Genomic DNA, 20,483 nt, shown 5'->3' with positions numbered 1-20,483 from the left:
CTCCTTCCGTGGCCTCCAACTGCTCTTAAACGCTAGTAAAACCAAATGCATGCTTTTCAACCGGTCGCTGCCTGCACCCGCATGCCCGACTAGCATCACCACCCTGGATGGTTCCGACCTAGAATATGTGGACGTCTATAAGTACCTAGGTGTCTGGCTAGACTGCAAACTCTCCTTCCAGACTCATATCAAACATCTCCAATCGAAAATCAAATCAAGAGTCGGCTTTCTATTCCGCAACAAAGCCTCCTTCACTCACGCCGCCAAGCTTACCCTAGTAAAACTGACTATCCTACCGATCCTCGACTTCGGCGATGTCATCTACAAAATGGCTTCCAACACTCTACTCAGCAAACTGGATGCAGTCTATCACAGTGCCATCCGTTTCGTCACTAAAGCACCTTATACCACCCACCACTGCGACTTGTATGCTCTAGTCGGCTGGCCCTCGCTACATATTCGTCGCCAGACCCACTGGCTCCAGGTCATCTACAAGTCCATGCTAGGTAAAGCTCCGCCTTATCTCAGCTCACTGGTCACGATGGCAACACCCATCCGTAGCACGCGCTCCAGCAGGTGTATCTCACTGATCATCCCTAAAGCCAACACCTCATTTGGCCGCCTTTCGTTCCAGTACTCTGCTGCCTGTGACTGGAACGAATTGCAAAAATCGCTGAAGTTGGAGACTTTTATCTCCCTCGCCAACTTCAAACATCAGCTATCTGAGCGGCTAACCGATCGCTGCAGCTGTACATAGTCTATTGGTAAATAGCCCACCCTTTCTCACCTACCTCATCCCCATACTGTTTTTATTTATTTACTTTTCTGCTCTTTTGCACACCAATATCTCTACCTGTACATGACCATCTGATCATTCATCACTCCAGTGTTAATCTGCAAAATTGTAATTATTTGCCTACCTCCTCATGCCTTTTGCACACATTGTATATAGACTCCCCCTTTGTTTTCTACTGTGTTATTGACTTGTTAATTGTTTACTCCATGTGTAACTCTTTGTTGTCTGCTCACACTGCTATGCTTTATCTTGGCCAGGTCGCAGTTGCAAATGAGAACTTGTTCTCAACTAGCCTACCTGGTTAAATAAAGGTGTTCTCAACTGGCCTACCTGGTTAAATAAAGGTGTTCTCAACTAGCCTACCTGGTTAAATAAAGGTTAAATAAATAAAATAATGTATGCGTGTGTGTTATGTGTGTTATATGTGTTATGTGTGTGTGTGGTATGTGTGTGTTATGTGTGTGTGTGTGTGTGTTATGTGTGGTATGTGTGTGTTATGTGTGTGTGTGTTATGTATGTGTGTGTGTGTTATGTGTGTGTGTGTGTGTGTTATGTGTGTGTGTGTGTTATGTGTGTGTGTGTGTGTTATGTGTGTTATGTGTGTTATGTGTGTGTGTGTGTGTGTTATGTGTGTGTGTGTGTGTGTTATGTGTGTGTGTGTGTGTGTTATGTGTGTGTGTGTGTGTATTATGTGTGTGTGTGTGTTATGTGTGTGTGTGTGTGTTATGTGTGTTATGTGTGTATTATGTGTGTGTGTGTGTGTGTTATGTGTTATGTGTGTTATGTGTTATGTGTGTGTGTGTGTTATGTGTGTGTTATGTGTGTGTGTGTGTGTTATGTGTGTGTGTGTGTGTGTGTATTATGTGTGTGTGTGTGTGTTATGTGTGTGTGTGTGTGTATTATGTGTGTGTGTGTGTTATGTGTGTGTGTGTGTGTGTGTTATGTGTTATGTGTGTTATGTGTTATGTGTGTGTGTGTGTTATGTGTGTGTTATGTGTGTGTGTGTGTGTTATGTGTGTGTGTGTGTGTATTATGTGTGTGTGTGTGTGTTATGTGTTATGTGTGTTATGTGTTATGTGTGTGTGTGTGTGTTATGTGTGTGTTATGTGTGTGTGTGTGTGTTATGTGTGTGTGTGTGTGTGTGTATTATGTGTGTGTGTGTGTGTTATGTGTGTGTGTTATGTGTTATGTGTGTTATGTGTTATGTGTGTGTGTGTGTGTGTGTTATGTGTGTGTTATGTGTGTGTGTGTTATGTGTGTGTTATGTGTGTGTGTGTGTGTTATGTGTGTGTGTGTGTTATGTGTTATGTGTGTGGTGTGTGTTATGTGTGTGTTATGTGTGTGTGTGTTATGTGTGTGTTATGTGTGTGTGTGTGTGTGTTATGTGTGTGTGTGTGTGTTTGTGTGTGTGTGTTATGTGTGTGTGTGTGTTGTGTGTTATGTGTGTGTGTGTGTTATGTGTGTGTGTGTGTGTTATGGTGTGTGTTATGTGTGTGTGTGTTATGTGTGTGTGTGTTATGTGTGTTATGTGTGTGTGTGTGTTATGTGTGTGTGTGTTATGTATGTGTGTGTGTGTGTGTGTGTTATGTGTGTGTGTGTGTGTTATGTGTGTTATGTGTGTGTGTGTGTGTGTGTTATGTGTGTGTGTGTGTGTTATGTGTGTGTGTGTGTGTGTTATGTGTGTGTGTGTGTGTGTGTTATGTGTGTGTTATGTGTGTGTGTGTGTGTGTTATGTGTGTGTGTGTGTTATGTGTATTATGTGTGTGTGTGTGTGTTATGTGTGTGTGTGTTATGTGTGTTATGTGTTATGTGTGTGTGTGTGTGTTATGTGTGTGTTATGTGTGTGTGTGTTATGTGTGTGTTATGTGTGTGTGTGTGTGTTATGTGTGTGTGTGTGTTATGTGTTATGTGTGTGTGTGTTATGTGTGTGTGTGTGTGTGTGTTATGTGTGTGTGTGTGTGTATTATGTGTGTGTGTGTGTGTGTATTCAAATCAAATCAAATCAAATCAAATTTATTTGTCACATACACATGGTTAGCAGATGTTAATGCGAGTGTAGCGAAATGCTTGTGCTTCTAGTTCCGACAATGCAGTAATAACGAACAAGTAATCTAACTAACAATTCCAAAAAAAACTACTGTCTTATACACAGTGTAAGGGGATAAAGAATATGTACATAAGGATATATGAATGAGTGATGGTACAGAGCAGCATAGGCAAGATACAGTAGATGATATCGAGTACAGTATATACATATGAGATGAGTATGTAAACCAAGTGGCATAGTTAAAGTGGCTAGTGATACATGTATTACATAAGGATGCAGTCGATGATATAGAGTACAGTATCTACGTATGCATATGAGATGAATAATGTAGGGTAAGTAACATTATATAAGGTAGCATTGTTTAAAGTGGCTAGTGATATATTTACATCATTTCCCATCAATTCCCATGATTAAAGTGGCTGGAGTAGAGTCAGTGGCATTGACAGTGTGTTGGCAGTAGCCACTCAATGTTAGTGGTGGCTGTTTAACAGTCTGATGGCCTTGAGATAGAAGCTGTTTTTCAGTCTCTCGGTCCCAGCTTTGATGCACCTGTACTGACCTCGCCTTCTGGATGACAGCGGGGTGAACAGGCAGTGGCTCGGGTGGTTGATGTCCTTGATGATCTTTATGGCCTTCCTGTAGCATCGGGTGGTGTAGGTGTCCTGGAGGGCAGGTAGTTTGCCCCCGGTGATGCGTTGTGCAGACCTCACTACCCTCTGGAGAGCCTTACGGTTGAGGGCGGTGCAGTTGCCATACCAGGCGGTGATACAGCCCGCCAGGATGCTCTCGATTGTGCATCTGTAGAAGTTTGTGAGTGCTTTTGGTGACAAGCCGAATTTCTTCAGCCTCCTGAGGTTGAAGAGGCGCTGCTGCGCCTTCCTCACGATGCTGTCTGTGTGAGTGGACCAATTCAGTTTGTCTGTGATGTGTATGCCGAGGAACTTAAAACTTGCTACCCTCTCCACTACTGTTCCATCGATGTGGATGGGGGGGTGTTCCCTCTGCTGTTTCCTGAAGTCCACAATCATCTCCTTAGTTTTGTTGACGTTGAGTGTGAGGTTATTTTCCTGACACCACACTCCGAGGGCCCTCACCTCCTCCCTGTAGGCCGTCTCGTCGTTGTTGGTAATCAAGCCTACCACTGTTGTGTCGTCCGCAAACTTGATGATTGAGTTGAAGGCGTGCGTGGCCACGCAGTCGTGGGTGAACAGGGAGTACAGGAGAGGGCTCAGAACGCACCCTTGTGGGGCCCCAGTGTTGAGGATCAGCGGGGAGGAGATGTTGTTGCCTACCCTCACCACCTGGGGGCGGCCCGTCAGGAAGTCCAGTACCCAGTTGCACAGGGCGGGGTCGAGACCCAGGGTCTCGAGCTTGATGACGAGCTTGGAGGGTACTATGGTGTTGAATGCCGAGCTGTAGTCGATGAACAGCATTCTCACATAGGTATTCCTCTTGTCCAGATGGGTTAGGGCAGTGTGCAGTGTGGTTGAGATTGCATCGTCTGTGGACCTATTTGGGCGGTAAGCAAATTGGAGTGGGTCAAGGGTGTCAGGTAGGGTGGAGGTGATATGGTCCTTGACTAGTCTCTCAAAGCACTTCATGATGACGGATGTGAGTGCTACGGGGCGGTAGTCGTTTAGCTCAGTTACCTTAGCTTTCTTGGGAACAGGAACAATGGTGGCCCTCTTGAAGCATGTGGGAACAGCAGACTGGTATAGGGATTGGTTGAATATGTCCGTAAACACACCGGCCAGCTGGTCTGCGCATGCTCTGAGGGCGCGGCTGGGGATGCCGTCTGGGCCTGCAGCCTTGCGAGGGTTAACACGTTTAAATGTCTTACTCACTTCGGCTGCAGTGAAGGAGAGACCGCATGTTTTCGTTGCAGGCCGTGTCAGTGGCACTGTATTGTCCTCAAAGCGGGCAAAAAAGTTGTTTAGTCTGCCTGGGAGCAAGACATCCTGGTCCGTGACTGGGCTGGGTTTCTTCCTGTAGTCCGTGATTGACTGTAGACCCTGCCACATGCCTCTTGTGTCTGAGCCGTTGAATTGAGATTCTACTTTGTCTCTGTACTGGCGCTTAGCTTGTTTGATAGCCTTGCGGAGGGAATAGCTGCGCTGTTTGTATTCAGTCATGTTACCAGACACCTTGCCCTGATTAAAAGCAGTGGTTCGCGCCTTCAGTTCCACACGAATGCTGCCATCAATCCACGGTTTCTGGTTGGGGAATGTTTTAATCGTTGCTATGGGAACGACATCTTCAACGCACGTTCTAATGAACTCGCACACCGAATCAGCGTATTCGTCAATGTTGTTGGCTGACGCAATACGAAACATCTCCCAGTCCACGTGATGGAAGCAGTCTTGGAGTGTGGAGTCAGCTTGGTCGGACCAGCGTTGGACAGACCTCAGCGTGGGAGCTTCTTGTTTTAGTTTCTGTCTGTAGGCAGGGATCAACAAAATGGAGTCGTGGTCAGCTTTTCCGAAAGGGGGGCGGGGCAGGGCCTTATATGCGTCGCGGAAGTTAGAGTAACAATGATCCAGGGTCTTTCCACCCCTGGTTGCGCAATCGATATGCTGATAAAATTTAGGGAGTCTTGTTTTCAGATTAGCCTTGTTAAAATCCCCAGCTACAATGAATGCAGCCTCCGGATAAATCGTTTCCAGTTTGCAGAGAGTTAAATAAAGTTCGTTCAGAGCCATCGATGTGTCTGCTTGGGGGGGGATATATACGGCTGTGATTATAATCGAAGAGAATTCTCTTGGTAGATAATGCGGTCTACATTTGATTGTGAGGAATTCTAAATCAGGTGAACAGAAGGATTTGAGTTCCTGTATGTTTCTTTCATCACACCATGTCACGTTGGCCATAAGGCATACGCCCCCGCCCCTCTTCTTACCAGAAAGATGTTCGTTTCTGTCCGCGCGATGCGTGGAGAAACCCGCTGGCTGCACCGCTTCGGATTGCGTCTCTCCGGTGAGCCACGTTTCCGTGAAGCAAAGAACATTACAGTCTCTGATGTCCCTCTGGAATGCTACCCTTGCTCGGATTTCATCAACCTTGTTGTCAAGAGACTGGACATTGGCAAGAAGAATGCTAGGGAGTGGTGCACGATGTGCCCGTCTCCGGAGTCTGACCAGAAGACCGCTTCGTTTCCCTCTTTTTCTGAGTCGTTTTTTTGGGTCGCTGCATGGGAACCATCCCGTGGCGCTGGTTGTAAGGCAGAACACAGGATCCGCATCGCGAAAAACATATTCTTGGTCGTACTGGTGGTGAGTTGACGCTGATCTTATATTCAGTAGTTCTTCTCGGCTGTATGTGATGAAACCTAAGATGACCTGGGGTACTAGTGTAAGAAATAACACGTAAAAAAACAAAAAACTGCATAGTTTCCTAGGAACGCGAAGCGAGGCGGCCATCTCTGTCGGCGCCGGAAGATTATGTGTGTGTGTGTGTTATGTGTGTGTGTGTGTGTGTTATGTGTTATGTGTGTTATGTGTTATGTGTGTGTGTGTGTGTGTTATGTGTGTGTTATGTGTGTGTGTGTGTTATGTGTGTGTTATGTGTGTGTGTGTGTGTTATGTGTGTGTGTGTGTGTGTGTGTTATGTGTGTGTTATGTGTGTTATGTTATGTGTTATGTGTGTGTGTGTGTTATGTGTGTGTTATGTGTGTGTGTGTTGTGTGTTATGTGTGTGTTATGTGTGTGTGTTATGTGTTATGTGTGTGTGTGTGTTATGTGTGTGTGTGTGTTATGTGTGTTATGTGTGTGTGTTATGTGTGTGTGTGTTATGTGTGTTATGTGTGTGTGTGAACCCCAGAGCCTGGGGTCAGGGAAACAACCAGGAAGAGCCTGGGGTCAGGGAAACAACCAGGAAGAGCCTGGGGTCAATGAAAACCCCCAGGAACAGCCTGGGGTCAGTGAAAACCACCAGGAACAGCCTGGGGTCAGTGAAAACCACCAGGAACAGCCTGGGGTCAATGAAAACCACCAGGAACAACCTAGGGTCAATGAAAACCACCAGGAACAGCCTGGGGTCAGTGAAAACCACCAGGAACAGCCTGGGGTCAGGGAAAACCACCAGGAACCGCCTGGGGTCAGTGAAAACCACCAGGAACAGCCTGGGGTCAGTGAAAACCACCAGGAACAGCCTGGGGTCTATGAAAACCACCAGGAACAGCCTGGGGTCAGTGAAAACCACCAGGAACAGCCTGGGGTCAGTGAAAACCACCAGGAACAGCCTGGGGTCAGTGTCACCGTCCACCCCATCTGCTGTACTGACTAGATTATGTGTGTGATTTCCTGTAGCCAGTTCCTGTCACTAGGGCTAGTCTTCCTGTAGCTACCTCCCGACACTCGGGCTAGTCTCCCTATAGCTACTTCCTGTCACTAGGGCTAGTCTGCCTGTAGCTACTTCCTGTCACTAGGGATAGTCTTCCAGTAGCCACTTCCTGTCACTAGGGCTAGTCTTCCTGTAGCTACTTCCTGTCACTAGGGCTAGTCTTCCTGTAGCTACCTCCTGTCACTAGAGCTAGTCTTCCTGTAGCTACTTCCAGTCACTAGGGCTAGTCTTCCTGTAGCTCCTTCCTGTCACTAGGGCTAGTCTTCCTGTAGCTACTTCCTGTCACTAGGGATAGTCTTCCTGTAGCTACTTCCCTGAGAGCACAGACAGTAGCATGGGATCACACCACACACAGGTGTACTCTGGCACACCCACCCACACACACAAATGTACACACACACGCACGCACGTACAGACACACACACACACACACACAAATGCACACACACGCACAGACACACACACTTCACTCTGATTTTTAACACATCAGTTAAAGGAGAGTGGATTACTGTACAAGCAGGCCAAAAGGCATTTTTTTTTCATCAAAGAAGAGGAAGAATCAATGAAGAAAGACATTCTATGGGAGGGAGTCAACGAGTCCAGACACGACAGCCAAGAACACCACATCCTTCTACAGAGCAATGAGCTATTCTGTTTCTCACAGAAGAACGTAGCTACTCTTAATACTGGTGCTTACTTCATGAAACACAGCTTTGTGGATCAGCCATCTGCTAGAGGAGGATAATAGTTAAGACTTTAGGAATATTATCACTGTTTGTCCTATCCAGACCCACGGTGCGACTACAAGGAGAGGTATTTCCATTCATCCCATACTGAACCTGTTGTTTACACTACAGCCCACTTGTTGTTTTCAGCCAGAGTTTAACATTGTTCAAAGCCTGGGAACCATGGTCAGGGACACATAACACTTTGTATAGTCTAGTACAAGTATATATATAAAATTTAAAAAAGCTTCTGGTCGGTCGGTCGACGTGGTGAGACACTGATAGAGCTGCAGAGAAATCCTGAACCCGGACGGTTTCCACATGCAAATGGAGAGACAGCCAACAGGGATGTGTGTCAGCAGCACGGCCATAGACAGTCTTTAACTCTGGGTGTGCAGTACCAGGAGAGGGAGATAGATAGATACACTCACCTAATGTCCCACAGTCCAACAGTAGGCTTCTACAGTCTAACAGACAAAGACAGTCCTACAGTAGGCTTCTACAGTCTAATGGACAAAGACAGTCCTACAGTAGGCTTCTACAGTCTAATGGACAAAGACAGTCCTACAGTAGGCTTCTACAGTCTAACAGACAAAGACAGTCCTACAGTAGGCTTCTACAGTCTAATGGACAAAGACAGTCCTACAGTAGGCTTCTACAGTCTAACAGACAAAGACAGTCCTACAGTAGGCTTCTACAGTCTAATGGACAAAGACAGTCCTACAGTAGGCTTCTACAGTCTAATGGACAAAGACAGTCCTACAGTAGGCTTCTACAGTCTAACAGACAAAGACAGTCCTACAGTAGGCTTCTACAGTCTAATGGACAAAGACAGTCCTACAGTAGGCTTCTACAGTCTAACAGACAAAGACAGTCCTACAGTAGGCTTCTACAGTCTAATGGACAAAGACAGTCCTACAGTAGGCTTCTACAGTCTAACGGACAAAGACAGTCCTACAGTAGGCTTCTACAGTCTAATGGACAAAGACAGTCCTACAGTAGGCTCCTACAGTCTAATGGACAAAGACAGTCCTACAGTAGGCTCCTACAGTCTAATGGACAAAGACAGTCCTACAGTAGGCTCCTACAGTCTAATGGACAAAGACAGTCCTACAGTAGGCTTCTACAGTCTAATGGACAAAGACAGTCCTACAGTAGGCTTCTACAGTCTAATGGACAAAGACAGTCCTACAGTAGGCTTCTACAGTCTAACGGACAAAGACAGTCCTACAGTAGGCTCCTACAGTCTAATGGACAAAGACAGTCCTACAGTAGGCTTCTACAGTCTAATGGACAAAGACAGTCCTACAGTAGGCTTCTACAGTCTAATGGACAAAGACAGTCCTACAGTAGGCTCCTACAGTCTAATGGACAAAGACAGTCCTACAGTAGGCTCCTACAGTCTAATGGACAAAGACAGTCCTACAGTAGGCTTCTACAGTCTAATGGACAAAGACAGTCCTACAGTAGGCTTCTACGGTCTAATGGACAAAGACAGTCCTACAGTAGGCTCCTACAGTCTAATGGACAAAGACAGTCCTACAGTAGGCTTCTACAGTCTAATGGACAAAGACAGTCCTACAGTAGGCTTCTACAGTCTAACAGACAAAGACAGTCCTACAGTAGACTCCTACAGTCTAACAGACAAACATATGGGACAGCCAGTCCAGCAGTCAGGTCAAATAGCATACACAATTGCTATTTCACTCCATGGTTCAAAGTGAATGTCATTTTGTTTGATGCAGGGCCAGCTCTAGATGCTCCACCTTGATGGCGGAGAGAAAAATGTAGTTTTAAATGTTCATTTCCTGCTATTCTACACATGTTGCAGTTTTAAAGCAGGTTTTCTGCAGTTCTACACATTTTGCCATAGGGAAGAGAGAAATTTTAAAGCAAGTTTCCTACAATCTCTACTACCTTTGGCATGGGGTGTAAATACATTTTTTGCAATTTTAAAGCTAATTTCCTGCAATTCCACACATTTTGCCATGACTCATGCCATGTTATTGATATCTGAGTGAGACCAACTAACAAAACCAATGAGTTCCCTCTGGAGGTCAGGGCTCCTGTGCATGTGCCCTGCGAGCCACGTCAGTGTCCGGGCCGAGACTACCGCAAATTTAGATAACTGGCTAGACTCGTTTACCAATCTAAATAGAACACTGTCATGGCTAATTGAGTGACTGTCAGTAATGACAAAACAAGATTAAAAAAAAGTAAAACGCTGATCCACAAACAAATTTCAAACGCACTCCTTGTGTATTCTACAATTCTAACTGTCAGCAGTAAGTTGAGACCTCGACTGAGTTTGGGGGGGGCTCCTTGCAGCCTGGGTCCCTAAGAGACCACGTATGTCACTTATGTCTCAGCCCTGGTTAGAAGGAGATGTTTACGACAGCGGATCCCCATCCATAAGAGATGGTTGTAATAAACCGTTTGGCGTTTGCCTTCAACAGCTCTTCCCAAAAGGAATTGTGATGTCCAATTGTGATGTCCAAGCAACTGGAGAGAAAAAATAACTATTTAGAGGACATTTGTGTAAAAAGTCACCACACATCAGGAAAGGAATCTAGCACGTCCCTGGGGTGCACTTTGTCTGTCGCCAGGGATACGAACCCTCTAGGAAACAAAAAAACCAAAACAAAGGACTACAATGTAACCTTATCCTCCAAGGTTCATAGCTTCTAAACTTTGTTTGCTTAAAAGGTATATTCTGGGCGGTGTGTGGTGGTGGTGTGTGGTGGTGGTGTGTGCAGCATAAGGCCCAAGTCCCGTCTGTGTATCTATAGATCTGACTGCCGGGCCCGGGTTGGACTGTAAACAAACGGATCTGACTGGAACATGGCCTATGGCTACTGGGGAATCGACTACACAGATGTGGGCTGAACACAGGCAACAAGCAAGCTTAAATATATGATCTATCTCGAACATTTAAAAAGGGTCCTGCACAGTCATCCTAATTCCCCAAGTAAAAAATTGCCTTTGAATGACCAAAACATCACATATCATATTTTTTTACACTAGTAAAATTCTCAGAATGAAAGAAATTGTACCTTGTCTCTCCTCTCTGACTATCAGGAAGCCTGAAAGAACAGTCTGAGGGGGCGGGGAGCTTATATTCATGGTTATTGCCAGGTAACAAGGTGTCATTGATGACCAGGTAAAAAAATGGGTCCTATGTCATTGATGACCAGGTAAAAAAAATGGGTCCTATGTCATTGATGACCAGGTAAAAAAATGGGTCCCATGTCATTGATGACCAGGTAAAAAAAAATGGGCCATGTCATTCCGAGCCTAAATTGTAGGCCTCAACCAATTTTTTCAGCAAAATGCTCTCATGGTCAACAGAGCTGGTCATGGACTGTTGGATGTCGGACAAACAGATTCGACTGAATTTCTATTGTTGAGTAAGTAATTACAGAATTACAGTTCACTGACACCCTTCTTCACATAAATGAGTAAAGCCTGGTTCACCTTAGAAGCTTAGACATAAGGGAATGTACATTGCATCCGCATACAGTAAGTGTACTGGACAATTCATTGGTGCCTCTGCATTAGCATTATAAATGAAAATATGTTCAAAATTGTATGTATTTATCAGACATTTATTTGATCATTTACAAAAAATGTATTAACATGAACAGTCATGAGAAATAAAGGTGAGATATAATTTATTTATTTATTGAACCATGAGTATGCAGGACGCTATCGATTCATATCATTTGTAACACTCATCTCCCGTCCAAATGCTTGAAAAAAAAATACACAATACAAAGTAACAAAGTGTGATGTCACGTAAACGTGAATTACTGAGGCTTCAGGAAATGCAGGGGACCCATGTACCCCGGTTCAATCAAGTACCCTTCAGTCACCCACTAGGTGTCAGTCACCCACTAGGCTTCAGTCACCCACTAGGTGTCAGTCACCCACTAGGCTTCAGTCACCCACTAGGCGTCAGTCACCCACTAGGCGTCAGTCACCCACTAGGCTTCAGTCACCCACTAGGCTTCAGTCACCCACTAGGTGTCAGTCACCCACTAGGCTTCAGTCACCCACTAGGTGTCAGTCACCCACTAGGCGTCAGTCACCCACTAGGCTTCAGTCACCCACTAGGCTTCAGTCACCCACTTGGCGTCAGTCACCCACTTGGCGTCAGTCACCCACTAGGCTTCAGTCACCCACTAGGCTTCAGTCACCCACTTGGCGTCAGTCACCCACTTGGCGTCAGTCACCCACTTGGCGTCAGTCACCCACTTGGCGTCAGTCACTCACTTGGCTTCAGTCACCCACTTGGCGTCAGTCACCCACTTGGATTCAGTCACCCACTTGGATTCAGTCATCCACTGGGCACAGAGGGGTCCTGGGATGGACAGCACACACTGCTTCATACAGTGTTGGATTATGGGTAACCTCGTTGAAGAGGAGATCCAGGAAATGAAGGGGAAATGTTTGTTAAATGGGAAGTGAATTTAATTTCCTTTTATTTTTATGTTCTGAGTTACGATGCTATCCATTTGTCTACGTGGTGATCTACTCAATCTACAGTGTGTTTTCTGGTATTTCTCAAGTACTCCATTTGAAATATGCAATATTTGGTTGTGTACTTTTTGGTGATACTTTTCAATGATTGTATTTGGAATGTGTGTGGGGCCTGAAACAAACTGACAGTATGTTGGGTCTGTCTTCACAGGTTTCACAGCGTATCCCTCTTCTTTGCCTTGGGAAAGCTGCTGAGGGGGTTGCCTGGGAAGCTGTGCAGACAGTATGTGAGAGTATGTGTTGAATTTTCTAAAAACATCTATCATTACTGCTTGATGATAGTGGAAAGACAAAAGGAGATGGAAACTCAAAAAAATACTAGACTCAAAGTAGGGATGGTAGAGCAGTAACCATAGTGACTATCATTTGTGTTACATAAAAAATACCATTCACAAGTCAAAGCAGCCCTCAGTTACAGCCAACGTGGCAGCCTCATCAAAACCTCTGATACTTATGGTCAGCACTGACCCACGGTTAATGATGGTACAACATCCGTGTTCAGGAATAACTTCCTGGCAACACCCATCAAATGTTCACCCCAATTGATAAAGCAACTTCGCTCGAAATGTGCACTGCACACGCGTGTGACATAATGGTAATTTTCGGTGCTGCCTGTCCACCCGAAATGAGAAGCAGCTACTGCTGTCGGATGTCGTCATTTTTCGGGAATACGTTAATTTAACACTATGGCATCAAGTCACAACACAGTGTGGGTTTTTTCTTCCCCAGCATGTTGCTAAGTAACTTGCTGGGTAACAGTCACAACATAGACGTTACCAATATCGTTCAGACAAATTCAGCTGCAGCTAATTTTACGGTTTGTAAACAAATCCGTATGATTTGGGTTTTAACGTATGACATATTTAAATTAGTTAAGATTATAAAACGCTACCATTGTTATATAATTCCACTTTACTATCCAAGTGTTTGACAAGAGGGAGGGGACCAGTAACTTTATGATCAACAAAGACCCCGATACAGTCATTTATCATACTTGGGTCAACCTACTATAAAGTGTTTAATTATTTAATTTTTTTACCTTTATTTAACTAGGCAAGTCAGTTAAGAACAAATTCTTATTTTCAATGACGGCCTAGGAACAGTGGGTTAACTGCCTGTTCAGGGGCAGAACGACAGATTTTGTACCTTGTCAGCTCAGGGATTTGAACTTGCAACCTTTCGGTTACTAGTCCAATGCTCTAACCACTAGGCTACCCTGCCGTTTCATCCAAATATCATCCAATCAGCTGTCTAGTACTATGGCAACAAAAACAGAATGTGCACCCCTTGAGGTCCCCAGGACCAAGTTCGAGAAATGCTGGTTTACAGCATTTTATAGTTCTGACAGAGTACCCAGACAACAGGACTATATACCCACATCTGATCTCAAAACATATCTGCTACCACTGAGGGAGAGAGGGGGGCCTCTATCGCTCCAGACTACACCAAAAGGCCTTTGTTCAAGGGCCCCTCTGTATAAGGGAGAGAACTTGGTGTGTTTAAGGGGCAACACAGTGTAGACATTAAAGCTTAATTCAAAGTTTTTTTGGGTCAGTCTGCAGTGACTCAGTTATTCCTACACTTGTGTTTTTGCAGAACAATTAAGTACGGGGTCCTGGTTACTACCAGTGATAGCTGTGACCTTAGCCCGGGGTCCTGGTTACTACCAGTGATAGCTGTGACCTTAGCCAGGGGTCCTGGTTACTACCAGTGATAGCTGTGACCTTAGCCAGGGGTCCTGGTTACTACCAGTGATAGCTGTGACATTAGCCAGGGGTCCTGGTTACTACCAGTGATAGCTGTGACCTTAGCCCGGGGTCCTGGTTACTACCAGTGATAGCTGTGACCTTAGCCAGGGGTCCTGGTTACTACCAGTGATAGCTGTGACCTTAGCCAGGGGTCCTGGTTACTACCAGTGATAGCTGTGACCTTAGCCCGGGGTCCTGGGTATGAGCAGTGATAGCTGTGACCTTAGCCAGGGGTCCTGGTTACTACCAGTGATAGCTGTGACCTCAGCGCCTCACATCCAGCGCCAGGAAGCAGGAGGATCTCTTAGCTGGATCTACTGTAGGAGTGGACAGTAAACCAGGGGAAAATGTTTAGCTGGATCTACTGTAGGAATGGACAGTAGACCAGGGGAAAATATTTAGCTGGATCTACTGTAGGAATGGACAGTAGACCAGGCGGAAAGATTTAGCTGGATCTACTGTAGGAGTGGACAGTAGACCAGGGGAAAAGATTTAGCTGGATCTACTGTAGGAGTGGACAGTAGACCAGGGGAAAAGATTTAGCTGGATCTACTGTAGGAGTGGACAGTAGACCAGGCGGAAAGATTTAGCTGGATCTACTGTAGGAGTGGACAGTAGACCAGGGGAAAATATTTAGCTGGATCTACTGTAGGAGTGGACAGTAGACCAGGGGGAAATATTTAGCTGGATCTACTGTAGGAGTGGACAGTAGACCAGGGGGAAAGATTTAGCTGGATCTACTGTAGGAGTGGACAGTAGACCAGGGGGAAATATTTAGCTGGATCTACTGTAGGAGTGGACAGTAGACCAGGGGAAAGATTTAGCCGGATCTACTGTAGGAGTGGACAGTAGACCAGGGGAAAGATTTAGCTGGATCTACTGTAGGAGTGGACAGTAGACCAGGGGGAAAGATTTAGCCGGATCTACTGTAGGAGTGGACAGTAGACCAGGGGGAAAGATTTAGCCGGATCTACTGTAGGAGTGGACAGTAGACCAGGGGGAAAGATTTAGCTGGATCTACTGTAGGAGTGGACAGTAGACCAGGGGGAAAGATTTAGCTGGATCTACTGTAGGAGTGGACAGTAGACCAGGGGGAAATATTTAGCTGGATCTACTGTAGGAGTGGACAGTAGACCAGGGGAAAGATTTAGCCGGATCTACTGTAGGAGTGGACAGTAGACCAGGGGAAAGATTTAGCTGGATCTACTGTAGGAGTGGACAGTAGACCAGGGGGAAAGATTTAGCCGGATCTACTGTAGGAGTGGACAGTAGACCAGGGGGAAAGATTTAGCTGTGTCTGACTCTCCTCCATTAAAATGGATAGGGTCATCTTTAACGACCAAGATACGTACAATACACAATCAGAAACAAATAGCAGACAATCGGTGTACGCTACACAGCACAGAACATGTCATAATGTTTCCGTCCTATGTCTGGCAGTAGGTTACTGAGCCTCACAGAATCTTAGGGGAGGACAGATATGGCCCGGCGAAGACAGCCCTTCACTTGGACAAGATACTTATTTAACTATTTAACTGAATCACTGCCACCACTCAAACCTTCCATAGTTCGTCCACAGTATGCATGTGTACAATGGTCTTACCTTGTGGAGTAGCGGCAGGCACTGAGGCACCTTGCGCTCCGGGCTCTCCAGCTTGACGATGCTGATGAAGTCTGACTCCTGGCGCTCATCTTCACTGGTGTTGCACAGGGACAGAGGGTGGGACTGGAGAGGAGAGAGAGAAAGCAGGGGTTTAGAGCCAACCCAGACATTTAACCAAACCAGGGGTTTAGAACCAACCGAGACATTTAATCAAACCAGGGGTTTAGAACCAACCCAGACATTTAACCAAACCAGGGGTTTAGAACCAAATCAGACGTTTAACCAAACCAGGGGTTTAGAACCGAGCCAGGGGTTTAGAACCAACCCAGACGTTTAACCAAACCAGGGGTTTAGAACCAACCCAAATATTTAACCAAATCAGGAGTTAGAACCAAAACAGACAGAGGGGGAACCAAACCAGCTGTGATTTTACCAGGTTGCAAATTGGAATAGGTAGCAAAATAAGTGGTTGTGGTTATATCAGGTCAGTCAGCTTTGCTTTGCTGTGACCAGCATACATACAGTAGCATAGGCCTATTGGTTTTTGTAAAGGACAGTGCAGTATGAAGACATCAACAGAGCAGGTGTCACTCATTTAACACAAAACATGGCTCTGGTGGTGAGGGCAGGCAACAACATCCGCCACACTGATCCTCAACACGGGGGCCCCTCAGGGTTGTGTGCTTAGTCCCCACCTGTAGTCCCTGTTCACCCACAACTGCGTGGCCAAGCACGACTCCAACACCATCATTAAGTTTGTTGACGACACAACAAGGAGACAGCCTATAGGGAGGAGGTCCGAGACCTGGCAGTGTGGCGACGGGATAACAACAACTTCTCCCTCAATGTGATCAAGACAAAGGAGCTGATTGTGGACTACAGGAAAAGGAGGGCCGAACAGGCCCCAATTCGAGGCTGTAGTGGAGCGGGTCGAGAATTTCTATTCCTTGGTGTCCACATCGCCAACAAAATATCATGATCCAAACACACCAAGACAGTTGTGAAGAGGGCACGACAACACCTTTTCCCCCCCAGGAGACTGAAAACATTTGGCATGGGTCCTCAGATCCTCAAAAAGTTCTACAGCTGCACCATCGAGAGATTTATTTTAAACTGCAAAACCCTTACACAACGTGTATGGTTGATCTACTGCTCTTCCTGTACAGTAGATAATACTACAGAAAGAGAAGTATACAGCAAAAGTAGACTACAGTAGAGAAGACTACAGTAGATAATACTACAGTAGAGAAGACTACAGTAGATAATACTATAGTAAGAGAAGACTACAGTAAGAGAAGACTACAGTAGAGAAGACTACAAAAAGAGAAGTACACAGTAAGAGAAGACTACAGTAGAGAAGACTACAGTAGAGAATACTACAGTAGAGAATACTACAGTAGAGAATACTACAGTAGTTAAATATTATAGTAGAGAAGACTACAGTAGAGAATACTACAGTAGAGAAGACTACAGTAGAGAAGACTACAGTAGTTAAATACTACAGTAGAGAAGACTACAGTAGATAAGACTATAGTAGATAATACTATAGTAAGAGAAGACTACAGTAAGAGAAGACTACAGTAGAGAAGACTATAGTAAGAGAAGACTACAGTAGAGAATACTACAGTAGAGAATACTACAGTAGTTAAATATTATAGTAGAGAAGACTACAGTAGAGAATACTACAGTAGAGAATACTACAGTAGAGAAGACTACAGTAGATAAGACTACAGTAGATAATACTATAGTAAGAGAAGACTACAGTAAGAGAAGACTACAGTAGAGAAGACTATAGTAAGAGAAGACTACAGTAGAGCAGACTACAGTAGATAATAAGAGAGTAAACCATGGGGCACTGGTTTATGAATGGTTATGGCTGGTTTATGAATGGTTATGGCTGGTTTATGAATGGTTATGGCTGGTTTATGAATGTGTATGGCTGGTTTATGAATGGTTATGGCTGGTTTATGAATGGTTATGGCTGGTTTATGAATGGTTATGGCTGGTTTATGAATGGTTATGGCTGGTTTATGAATGTGTATGGCTGGTTTATGAATGGTTATGGCTGGTTTATGAATGGTTATGGCTGGTTTATGAATGGTTATGGCTGGTTTATGAATGGTTATGGCTGGTTTATGAATGGTTATGGCTGGTTTATGAATGGTTATGGCTGGTTTATGAATGTGTATGGCTGGTTTATGAATGGTTATGGCTGGTTTATGAATGGTTATGGCTGGTTTATGAATGGTTATGGCTGGTTTATGAATGTGTATGGCTGGTTTATGAATGGTTATGGCTGGTTTATGAATGTGTATGGCTGGTTTATGAATGTGTATGGCTGGTTTATGAATGGTTATGGCTGGTTTATGAATGGTTATGGCTGGTTTATGAATGTGTATGGCTGGTTTATGAATGTGTATGGCTGGTTTATGAATGGTTATGGCTGGTTTATGAATGTGTATGGCTGGTTTATGAATGGTTATGGCTGGTTTATGAATGTGTATGGCTGGTTTATGAATGTGTATGGCTGGTTTATGAATGTGTATGGCTGGTTTATGAATGTGTATGGCTGGTTTATGAATGTGTATGGCTGGTTTATGAATGTGTATGGCTGGTTTATGAATGGTTATGGCTGGTTTATGAATGGTTATGGCTGGTTTATGAATGTGTATGGCTGGTTTATGAATGTGTATGGCTGGTTTATGAATGGTTATGGCTGGTTTATGAATGTGTATGGCTGGTTTATGAATGGTTATGGCTGGTTTATGAATGGTTATGGCTGGTTTATGAATGTGTATGGCTGGTTTATGAATGTGTATGGCTGGTTTATGAATGTGTATGGCTGGTTTATGAATGTGTATGGCTGGTTTATGAATGGTTATGGCTGGTTTATGAATGGTTATGGCTGGTTTATGAATGTGTATGGCTGGTTTATGAATGTGTATGGCTGGTTTATGAATGGTTATGGCTGGTTTATGAATGTGTATGGCTGGTTTATGAATGTGTATGGCTGGTTTATGAATGGTTATGGCTGGTTTATGAATGGTTATGGCTGGTTTATGAATGTGTATGGCTGGTTTATGAATGTGTATGGCTGGTTTATGAATGTGTATGGCTGGTTTATGAATGTGTATGGCTGGTTTATGAATGTGTATGGCTGGTTTATGAATGTGTATGGCTGGTTTATGAATGTGTATGGCTGGTTTATGAATGTGTATGGCTGGTTTATGAATGGTTATGGCTGGTTTATGAATGTGTATGGCTGGTTTATGAATGGTTATGGCTGGTTTATGAATGTGTATGGCTGGTTTATGAATGGTTATGGCTGGTTTATGAATGGTTATGGCTGGTTTATGAATGGTTCATGAATGGTTATGGCTGGTTTATAAATGTGTATGGCTGGTTTATGAATGGTTATGACTGGTTTATGAATGGTTCATGAATGGTTATGGCTGGTTTATGAATGGTTATGACTAGTTAATGACTTGCTTATGACTGGTTTATGACTAGTTTATGACTGGTTAATGACTAGTTAATGACTAGTTAATGACTAGTTAATGACTAGTTAATGACTGGTTTATGACTGGTTTATGACTGGTTAATGACTGGTTTATAACTAGTTTATGACTGGTTAATGACTAGTTTATGACTAGTTTATGACTGGTTAATGACTAGTTACTGACTAGTTAATGACTAGTTAATGACTAGTTAATGACTGGTTTATGACTGGTTTATGACTGGTTAATGACTGGTTTATAACTAGTTTATGACTGGTTAATGACTAGTTTATGACTAGTTTATGACTGGTTAATGACTAGTTACTGACTAGTTAATGACTAGTTAATGACTGGTTTATGACTGGTTTATGACTGGTTTATGACTGGTTTATGACTGGTTTATGACTAGTTTATGACGAGTTTATGACTAGTTTATGACTAGTTCATGACTAGTTCATGACTAGTTAATGACTGGTTTATGACTGGTTTATGACTGGTTTATGACTGGTTAATGACTGGTTTATGACTGGTTTATGACTGGTTCATGACTGGTTCATGACTAGTTAATGACTAGTTAATGACTAGTTAATGACTGGTTTATGACTAGTTTATGTGCCACAACTGCCTGATAGAATACTACAGACATCAGAGCACCGGCAACATAAAAAAAAAAAAAGGTTTTGACTGATCATTACAGAGGGCCTTGTACACTAACAAGCCAAGAAGTCTGTCTGCACCAGACCAGGGTTAGACTTTCCATTTCTCAGCGATGAGACAAGACTGTAACTACCAATTGAATACCACGAAATTGGGGAGAAAAATAGATAAAAAATAACAAAGAAATTGATTTTCCGTTTCTAAGTTTGACAACAAATGCGTCCCAAATGGCACCCTATTCCCTATACAGTGCACTAATATAGCACCCTATTCCCTATATAGTGCACTAATATAGCACCCTATTCCCTATATAGTGCACTAATATAGCACCCTATTCCCTATATAGTGCACTACTATAGCACCCTATTCCCTATATAGTGCACTACTATAGCATCCAATTCCCTATTTAAAGCACTACTATAGCACCCTATCCCCTATATAGTGCACTACTATAGCACCATATTCCCTATTTAGTGCACTACTATAGCACCCTACTCCCTATATAGTGCACTACTATAGCACCCTATTCCCTA

General features: G+C 44.1%; 1 protein-coding gene across 1 annotated transcript in view; it reads right to left on the bottom strand.

The window, feature by feature from the left end:
• The window catches only part of rnf43 (ring finger protein 43), a 198,364-nt gene that overhangs the window by 74,360 nt on the left and 103,521 nt on the right, over window positions 1-20,483 (bottom strand). The window contains exon 2 of the mRNA XM_020465150.2: window positions 15,797-15,919. Within this exon, the coding sequence (XP_020320739.2) occupies window positions 15,797-15,919 (123 nt within the window). The remainder of the gene's footprint in view (window positions 1-15,796; window positions 15,920-20,483) is intronic.

This window comes from Oncorhynchus kisutch, linkage group LG28 (genome assembly GCF_002021735.2).
Source record: "Oncorhynchus kisutch isolate 150728-3 linkage group LG28, Okis_V2, whole genome shotgun sequence".
NCBI lineage: Eukaryota > Metazoa > Chordata > Actinopteri > Salmoniformes > Salmonidae > Oncorhynchus > Oncorhynchus kisutch.
The sequence above is the reverse complement of the archived record's forward strand: the minus strand, read 5'-3'. Positions and strand labels throughout refer to the sequence as shown.